The sequence below is a fragment of the Diceros bicornis genome (genome assembly GCF_020826845.1).
Source record: "Diceros bicornis minor isolate mBicDic1 chromosome 21 unlocalized genomic scaffold, mDicBic1.mat.cur SUPER_21_unloc_1, whole genome shotgun sequence".
Classification (NCBI taxonomy): domain Eukaryota; kingdom Metazoa; phylum Chordata; class Mammalia; order Perissodactyla; family Rhinocerotidae; genus Diceros; species Diceros bicornis.
In genome coordinates this window covers 2742754-2752337 of record NW_026690885.1, presented here as the reverse complement: position 1 = coordinate 2752337, position 9584 = coordinate 2742754, and the positions used below count along the sequence as shown (strand labels likewise).

Genomic DNA, 9584 nt, shown 5'->3' with positions numbered 1-9584 from the left:
GATGTATGGATATGCAAAATGTGGTATATACATACAATGGCATATTATTCATCCTTAAGAAAGGAGGGAAATTCTAAGATATGGCACACCATGGGTGAACCTTCAGGATATGACTCTAAATGAAATAAGCCAGTCACAAAAATACAACATTGTGTGATTTCCCTTCTATGAGGTTCCTGAAATCGCCAGATTCAGAGAGACAGAAAATAGAACGGTGTTTGCCAGTGGCTGGGAGGAGGAGGAATGTGAAGTTATTCATGAATAAGTATAAAGTTTCAGTTTTGCAGGATGAAAAGTGTTCTGATGATGGATCGTGGTGATGATTGCACAACAATATTAATGTATTCAATGCACTTAAAGTGTACTTAAATATATCGATGTAGCCCGATGACTTGGCCTGGCCGAGCACATGCTTGTGCTGTTGCACATCTTACCCCTCACTGTACAGTTGGGAAACTGGCCCAGAAAGAGGCAAGTACTGGCCCAGACCACAGGAGGTAGTCAGGGTCTCGAAGACTAGACAGAGCTCTGGCTTCCTTGACCAAGCCTCCGACCCTTCCCTCAGGGGCCCTTTGGCAATGAGAGACATTAAGATCCTAGGGGGTTGATGGCCACGCCTCTCCATATGGGGTCATTTTCCTCTCCTCATCATCACATGTGCACAGGCACACCCACTCACACTGACTTCTCATGTAGGGGCCATGGAGGTGCAGTCAAGAAAGACCCGACTCCGGAGAATTGACAAGAGGCAGGAAGGAGAGAGGGTGGAGGCAGCTCTCCCACAGGGCCATAGCATCCGTTCTCCTAGATACGTGCCCAGGGGCCCAGTGATGGGGAGAGGAATCCCTAAGGATCCTAGGTTTCCACCTGTTCCAGACCCATCCCTGGCCCAGCTTAGAAAGCACAAGACTGGGTCCCTGCAGTCCACCTCTGTGTGCTCCCAGAACTATGATCAGCCCACCCTCCCCTTGTGTAGGCATTGGGAACAGAAGAGAAGACCTCAGTGAGTGTTGTCCTGTATAAAGTGGCGTGCATCCAGCGGGTGACACCAAGGGTTCCATGAACTCACAACGAGTCTGTTGGACTAGGTTCTCTGTTGATGACCTACTGTGCTCTGCAATGCTGAGAAAATGCTTTCCACCCACTTGAGATCGTTTAGAACTGAGGAGGCTTGGGGGTTTGGGTGGATGAGAACTGGGGATAAGGAGAAAGATGCCAGAGCACTGGACACCAAGTCTAGAGATGAGAGAGAAGACCAGTCCCTGTTGGACCCTCGGGGTCCTCATCTGGAGGCAGGGGGGAGTCATTGTCCTGGTTGAGGTTGGATGCCACAGGAGTGGAGGACACCTGGTGGGGGACAGCAAGATGAAGGAAAAGGTAGGCTCCCGAGATTCCTCCTACTCCCGCGAAAGTGACAGTTCCTGCTCCTTTACCCTAGAGAGCCTCCGGTCTTGAGGACACCCAAAGAACGGTTCCTTTCTGTTTGGCGGAGATTTGGTAAGGGCTGCAGTTCTAGTGATGGCCACCAAGGTGTGGGCAGCCTCTTGTGTCAGTGGTGGCCAGTGAGTTTTTGTTTTTATTTTTTTCAGTTGTATTGAGATATACTTGATATACAGCACTTTGCAAGTTAATATTGTTGTGTGGTATATTTGAAAGTTGCTAAGAGAGTAGATCCTAAAACCTCTCATCACCAGGAAAAAACCTTTTATTTCTCTTTGGTGATTGATGTTAACTAAATTTATTTTGGTAACTGTTATATAATATATATACACATCAAGTCCTTTCCTTCTGCTGTAAACCTGGAATTTACTCAGTGTCCACTGAACTTTACTTGACCTCCTGGAGCAGCAAAGAATCAAGTAGAGGTCTTTCTGGCTGACCCCCTGCCTCAGAAACAACTTGTACCTCCTATTACTAGTGTTCATCTCCACAATCAAAGTTGGTCAGAAGCACGGGGCGGAGTGCAAGATCTTCCCATGTACTCATTCAGCAGCTGTGCAATGAACACTCATCCTGTGCCAGGTGCCCTGGTGGGCCAAAGTGCAGGATGAAAATGACCAAGTTGTCCCTGCCTGCCAGGAGCTCACACTCTAGAGGGGAAATGGACAAAAGCAAAGACATGAAAAAGAAAAGAGAAAGTGCTGTAGAGAAACACAGCAGGGGGCTGTGAGGGAGGGCTGGGCATCACTGAGTAGGAGGGTCTGAAAGGCCTCACTAGGGTGACATTTGCTGGGAGCAGAATGACAAGAGGGTGCCAGCCCTGCATTAGTCTAGGAGCAGTGTGTCAGGGAGATGGCACCACTGGTCCTGAGTCTCACAGGCAGAAGTGACTTTGGCCAGAGGGGGTTAGAAAGGTGGCCAGTGCAGCTGGAGGGAGGCTAGGAGGAGAGAACAGGAGCTGGGGTGGAATGTAGGGCCAGGGCCTGGTAGGCTGTGTCAGTTACGTTTCCCTCTCTGACTTCATTGCCTGTAACTTTGCACTTCAAAACTACAAATGATGACTATCTGACAATTTGTGTGGATCAGCAATCAGGCACGTTTTAGCTGGGTGCCTCTGCCTCAGTGAGTTTGACAGGTTGGGGCTGTGGCTACACATGAGACTCGACTGGAGGAGGACTGGCCCCCAAGTTCACTGTCAGCCTTCAGGGTTCAGTTTGGACTGAGAGCCTGAGTTTCTTTCTGTCTGTTGGCCTGGGCAGTCCGGTGCTTCTCTCCTCTATAGGCCACCACATTGGGCAGCCCCACACACTGGTATTTGATTCCTCAGTTACAGGGATTCGACAGTGAGAGAGAGAGAGAGATGGAATATGAGAGAGAGATTAAGAGGAAGTGAGAGATATTTTTAGTCAAAATTTAGACAAGACATCCCATCACTTTGGCTGTTATTATGTTAAGAAGACAGTTACTACCACTTGGTTCCACGGGAATGGCTATTCCATGGGTGGGGCTTACTGGGTACCACTGAGGGGGCTGCCCACCTCACAGGCCAAGATGAGGCACTTGGGTCTCATTCTCCATTAAACAGGAACAAATCTAATGGTTTTATGCTGCAGGATGGCAGTATCTAAATTTCCATTAGTTTCAACCCCCCGATGATGCTGACCTGAAAATGAGGCCAAGTTGGAAGTGACTGTTCCAATATCACATTGCTAGAACCCAGGCCTGTTTTGAGTGGTGTTCTGTGTTACCTGTCACCCCTTCTTGTTATTCTTCCATCTCTAAGTTTGTGCCTTAGGTACCTGTGACACCAGCCCACAGGGGTAATAGATATTATGACATATAAACCGGGTGACATCCCTAGGAAGTAGATTCTAGCCTGATCTCCATGGTGCAGGTTTGGAGACTGGGGAGGACCTGAGAGGCACAGGGATTTTCCCAGGGTGAAGAACTGGTAAGAAAAAGGAGGTCTGCATTCATCTCTGTCTCCTCAAAGCTAGGACCCGACTTAGGTTCCCAGGGAGCTGTGGCTAGGGCTGTGTAGGCTCCTTGTGTACAGTTCAAGAGATGACATGGGGAGGAGGGTGAGCAGCCCGGGTGCAAGGTGCAGCTCTGGACATGTTTGATTGAGGGAAGGTGCCCAGGTAAAGGAAACTTGAAAAGTGACCTCACTTCCTTTGTCATAGACCACAACAGATCTTAGAACTCTGGTAACCAGGCACCCACAGCCCCCCATCCAGCTCACTTGACTGGAGACAGTCAACAGGCAAAAATGTTTTGTTATTGTATCCCAACTTTTGGAGGATCTGGGCTCAAAAAATCCCAGAAAGAGAATATTTTTGGTTGTTGCCGACGTTGTCTCAGCCCTCATCCCTGATGCCTCTGGGTGTCTGGCAGGAGGCAGTGAAGGCTAACACGGGGCAGCCCAGGAAAGGCTAGTGCAGGCCAGGACACAACTGTGATCCCACCTGATCAGCCCCTCACCCCTTGGCCCTCATCGTGTGTGTGTGTGTGTGTGTGTGTGTGTGTGTTTGTGTCTGTGTGTGTTTGTGAGGAGGGGGGAAGGCAGGGCATGGGGTCAGGTCATTCCTGGGCAGGAGCTGGTTGTTAGGTGTCAGAAGCATGGGGAGTCTGTCATGTTCATAGCTCAGATCATGGCTGGCAGCATGAGAAAGTGAACTCCTCTACTCTTGTGCTACCGAGCCATAGAGGTTTCATCTCCTTCCCTCCCTGACCACACTTCTTTGCAAGGATGTCCCTCTGTGCCTGAACCGAGGAGCAGACTTTCTCTTAGGGGTTGACCCCAGTGGCAGTCTGCAGGCAGCCCCTGATTCCTTCTGGCCCAGCTCCCGAGCAGTCTTTGCAGAACTCCGCTCAGGAGGTCATTGAGGAGCTGCCCAATGGTTTCAACTCCACCAACTCACTAGACAAGGGTCAGGTGCATGAGGCCACAGACGCCATCCAGTGCTGCTCTGAGATGAGATCAGGAGCCACACTCAGGACATTGAGATGACGAAGTTGAACCAGAACTAGGGTGGGACCAGACTTGTGCTGTCCCTTTTTCAAGCTAAAGGGGATGTACACGCAAGTCTCCTGCCTGGTTCGGAGCTGAGCTGCCTTGACCCTCTTACTCTTGCCCAGTGTGAGCTTCTGGAGGCCACTAAGGCAGAGCCAGAGGGTAAGGGGGACTGCAGGCTGGCTACATGGAAGGGAAGTGGGATATTTCCTGTGTTTAGGACACATGGAAAGCCAGCTATGTGAGTGAACTTTTCTCTTTATTCCACTACAGCGGCAGCTGCAGAACTCCAGACAGTGACAGAAGTAGACCAATGGGCAGTGGTGGAGGTAGAACTGGCTCCAGCTCCGTTGACATCACCTCTTCTAGTGCTGGAGTGGGCCTCACCTCCATCAGCAGTGTTGGAGCTGGAGCAAGGGCCAACATTGGCTCCAGCAGGAGAGGTAGCTGTTGAGCTGGACCATCATATCTAGTGGGAAGTCCATCTCCACTTGCGGCTCTTAAGGAGTGTGAGAAGAAGCCCAACCTCACGGCCTTCCCTCCTCAGCTGATGGTGGAGCAGTTGACCATGATGGATGCGGTAAGCAGCTGGGCTCTCAGGGTGAGGTGGAGCAGGCCTTCCCTCTGCCATCGTTGCGCCAGACCTGATCTGGACTTCTATGATCTGGACCCAATTCCTGGCTCTGCCCCTTACCAACTGTATGTCCTGGGCAACTTTCTGAACCCCAAGCCTTTGCTGTCCACCTGCAGGCCATAGAGGTGGACATTAAGAGTACGTGCTGCACAGAATGGCTTTGCCAGCTCCATGAGGTAGAAGAAATGGAAAGCTGGGCAGGGCGTGGCCAATCAATGGTGGAGGGGAACTCACTGTGTGCCGTCAGGTCCACAGTAGCCCAACCGTCTGCTCAGGAGGCTCAACAACCTCAAGACTTATTAGACACCTGACGTGTACTTCACTACAAGGGAGACAAACAAGGCCCGTGGTTGTAGCTGCCACAGGGGAATGTGCATCAGAATGGGGAGTGGGACCAGAGGGCGGATCATGGTGGTGGAAGATGCTCCCTCGGCATGAGCTGAGTTGAGCCACCGTCTGGAGCTTGGGGTTAGCCAGGACGGGCTGGGTGCAAATGCCCCTCTCCCTTCCCTACCCGTATTGGGTCCTGGGTCATCCTGTGCTGGGTACCCTTGGTGGACAGAGAAGAATACCCAGAGACTCTCACAAGACTCAGGCCACATCTTGAGGTTCCTGAGCTCCAGCTCTAAATTGTGACCCCTGCTTGGGACTTTGGGGGCTGTGGACACAGAGCTGGGGTGTGGCAGGGCTGGGTGACACTCTCCCTGTTCCCCAGGAGCTCTTCCAGAAGGTGGTGCCCTCTCAGTGCCTGGGCTTCACCTGGGGCAAGAGGAACAAGCCCGGCAATGAGCACCTGACACCCACTGTCCAGGCCACCGTCGACCACTTCAGAAGGGTGGCCAGCCTCGTCATCATCACCTGCCTCGGGAACGCGAGCATGATGACCCAGGACAGGGCGAGGGTAGGGGAGCACTGGATCCAGGTGGCCCAGGTGTGTTGTGGGAGGCCCAGTGGAGCCCCTCACTGGAGCCTTGGGAATTGTCTCTCCACCTTTATCAGCTCCCAGGATTGAAGTGTGTGGTCTAAGCCCCTGCAAGTCCCTAGGCCCTTCCTGCCAGGGGCACGCTGACCTTAACTCCAGGTCCCAGTGGTAGGATGCTCACTTCCTACCTGGCTCCTTCCCTGGGTTGAGCTAAAATCCTCCTCCCTGTGAGTGTTACTCTTTGGGTCTTAAATGTGCCCTTCTGGGGCTCCCTGAGCGTCTGTCTCATCCAGGAGGGGTGATTTAAATAGAAGGGGATTGAAGCTAGATCAAGAGGGGTTCCAGCACCCCACCTCACACCTCACTCTCTTCCCTTCCCCAGGAGTGCGTGATCCGGAAGAACTTCTCAACCCGCACTGTCATCTCTGTTCTGCAGAAAACCTCCACAAACCACTTGAAGAACACATGGGAGGAAGTTTCCCTGTGGGTAGGCCTCTTTCCATAGGAGGACCAGGGTGGATGGGGGATCTCCTGTATGTCTGCCATTGTCTCCTCAGTCAGCTGGGAATTCCTGGGAGGCAGCAAATGCTGGGGACAGGGCCTGGGCCTCGGTGTGTTGTCTCTAAGTCTCCTGGTGTCCTTAGTGAACCAGTTCTGCTTCAAGACTCAGTTTCCCTAAATGTCAGGTGCTGGGTTGAACCACATTGGAGATATTCAAGTGTTTATAGCAACAGAACTCTACGACCAGTTGAAACTCAAAGTGGTCGAAACAGAGCTGCTCTGTGGATCTTGGGAGTGGACACCCCAGTGACCAACAGGAGAGCCCCCTCCTAGTCCCATGGGACCTTAGCACTCAGAGGAGCCCAGTGAGAACACTCTCCCAGGAAGGTTGAATCTCTTGGGTTGTCAAAGAAAAGGGATTTGCACTCAGACCCCTCACATTATCCCTAAATTTATCCTTCCCTCTTTCCCCTCCTCTCAGGGACAGCTCTGAAAAACTGAAGGAGCTCTATAGCCAAGACGAGTCCTTGAGAAGATAACTGATGACCAAGGTAGAGTAAAGGCTGGGCCTCTGGAAAGAGAGGAGGGGAGAGAGGGGGAGGGGGACTGGGCAGGCTGTGGGTTTGATAGTTTCTCACTTGAACTTTCTCTGAAACATTCCTGTCTATCCTGTCCAGGTTAACAAGCAGAAGGATCTGTTAGGCCCCTTGGCCGGTGGGGTGCGATTTTTGGGCAGGAGGCCCTGGTCATGGGACACAGTGGTGTTGGCTGGGCTGTTCCAGGAGGAGTTGCTGAGCTGGTGCCATCAGCAGGTCTCTGGCTTCTATGCATGTCCATCCTGCTGGAAGTAGCGCCTTCCAGGATGTTGGGTTGTTGAGGTGGGTTTAGCCCTCAACCTAAACCTGTCCTCAGCAAGCCAGGCCCCTGCTGCTCCTTCTCTCTTCACCACATCTCCAAAGGAAGGGAACCCTGCCTGCCCCAGGGACATGTATAGCTGGGGATTCCCATGGACCAGGTGGACAAATAGGCTGCTCATCCTTGGGTCTGAACTGCTGGACCAGAGACAGATGTGTGTGCATTCTGGGACCCCCCACTGGACCCCTAGAGCAATCACTCGAGTCAACCACGAGTTTAACCTGAGTGCCTGGTTGGCAATGACATATGCCCCTGGTGGCTTATCAGCAGCGTCTAGGCAACTGATGGATTCTTAGTGGATCCTGCTGAAAGGATGTTAGGAACTTCATGTAAACAGGGAAGGAAAGTGTTCTGTCACCCCTTTCCCTGTGGATCAGAGGTGGCAACTTGGAGGTCCAGTTCCTTAGTGGATAAAGAAAGAGTTCAATGCAGGGGAATGTCCTGAGGGGTTCCTTGGGGAGGAGAAGGCTTTGGCATGGCCACTGTCCCAGCTTGGGGGCCAAACACTCCACGGGACTGGGGCAGGCAGGAGCCACTCAACCAGACTGCCAAGACACCCAGTCCTCTCCATCCACGGCTCGGCCCAGGACCAAGCTTTGAGAGCTCGGGGACAGGACTCTTGTCAGTGGTGGGGCTGGTGGTTAGGGGAGGATGTTGGAACAGAGCCTATGGCTGGGAGGGTCAAGGGGCCTCTCCTCTTTGGGCCCCTGAGCAACTCACTGCCCCTCTTTGGGCTTCTGTATCCTCATCAGGGAAGGGAGGGATGGTGGTTCTGTGGTGCAGGCCTCACAGGGCTGTGATGAGGTAAGAGGGAGGAAAGGAATGTGGGAGCTTTCTGCCTGTTCCACCTGGAGGGGTGAAGGCGAACACAATGATGACAGTCATGTGACTCTGAGTCCTCAGGAGAACCTGTGAAGTAGCTGGAGTTCTCACACCTTCCAGATGAGTAAACAGGCAGAGAGAGTCCAGGCCACAAGCCCAAGCTCACACCCAGAGTGAGAGTTGGAGACGGGCTTGTTCTAGAATCAGAAAACCTTGGAGGGTGGCGTGACATTGTTACCAGTTGACTAGAGTCAGATGTTCAGGGTCGGAGGCCAGTGGTGCTGGAGAGAAATGAGGTGAGGGGAGTATGGCCCACTGACACTGTCCTCGATCCTGGCAGGAGGGGTCCTCCACGTTTGCCTCCCCGGAGATCAGCCCCCAGAGAGTGCACGAGAAGCAGCAGCAGCAGGAGAATATGCCTGTGGGGGAGGGTCTCTGCTGGAGGCCTCAAATAAACAGAGGAGGGCCCTTCCTCTTGCTGCCACAGTGCCTGAATCCCTCAGTAGAAGTGACCAGGAGGAGGGCCTGGGAGATCTGGTGCAGAATGGGTTTGTTGTGGGGAGGGCCAGGGACCGCATACCCTGTGATTTGCCAGAAGCCGGCCCTGGGAGGTGAGGAGGAGGAGTGTGGTGTTCTTGGGGTGTGAAGGGAGGAGGAATTGAGGGGAGGCTTCTGAGGGTCTTAGGCTGCTGCCTGTGGGAACACTGGGGTGGGCAGAGAGTATGAGGGTGAGGACTTTTCAGGGGAGGGTCTCCAGGGGGCAGACTTGAGAGCAAGGGCTCATCCCACACACACCCCGATGTCACAGAGTGTCATCGCATATCTTGGTACTTTCCTCGGTGACCTGCTGATGCTGCACCTGCTGATGGGTGATAATCTCGAGGTGGGTGGACATGAGGAGCAGGTAGGGAGAACCAGGATCCTGAGCCTTGGGATGCAGGAGACTCCAAACTGAGCTCTGAGCTCTCAGCACTTGGCACATCTCTCCTGAGAGCCTCGCAGCCGCCCCTGGGAGCTGGGGCATCAGGCCAATCTTAGGGATAAGTGAACAGAGGCTCCACCTGAGACACCCATTCTGGTTCCCCAGGCTAGGGAAGCTCAGAGCTGCCTGATGGCACAGCTGCATGAGGTTTTATCTGAGTTGGACTCAGCCTCTCCCTCCTATGCTGCCCATGGAGGGAGAGAGACTTTGGGCCTCTCCAAGTCAGGCAGCACATATGTGGCTGAGCAGTCCCGTCTGCCTGAGACCTCACCCTCCAAGTCTGTCATCAGAGAGGGTTGTGATGCCACGTCCCTCAGCCTGACCCCCATGTCCTGCTTCTCTGGATCCCAGAGCC

At 53.0% G+C, this 9584-nt stretch overlaps 1 protein-coding gene across 1 annotated transcript; it reads left to right on the top strand.

The window, feature by feature from the left end:
- The first annotated feature begins 4961 nt into the window (after nt 1-4961).
- Nucleotides 4962-7481, top strand: LOC131401878 (ral guanine nucleotide dissociation stimulator-like). Its single transcript, XM_058536959.1, has 5 exons — nt 4962-5033; nt 5803-5988; nt 6392-6492; nt 6992-7061; nt 7188-7481. Exons 1-4 carry the CDS (start codon nt 5004-5006, stop codon nt 7047-7049), a joined length of 375 nt encoding a protein of 124 aa, XP_058392942.1. The 5' UTR covers nt 4962-5003; the 3' UTR covers nt 7050-7061; nt 7188-7481.
- Nucleotides 7482-9584: the final 2103 nt, after the last annotated feature.

Bases quoted from the DNA above. Each gene is read 5' to 3' on its own strand.
- LOC131401878 (XM_058536959.1), top strand. From the start codon at position 5,004: ATGGTGGAGCAGTTGACCATGATGGATGCG. The intron at 5,034-5,802 runs GTAAGCAGCTGG...CCTGTTCCCCAG, and splicing joins AGTTGACCATGATGGATGCG to GAGCTCTTCCAGAAGGTGGT. The intron at 5,989-6,391 runs GTAGGGGAGCAC...TCCCTTCCCCAG, and splicing joins TGACCCAGGACAGGGCGAGG to GAGTGCGTGATCCGGAAGAA.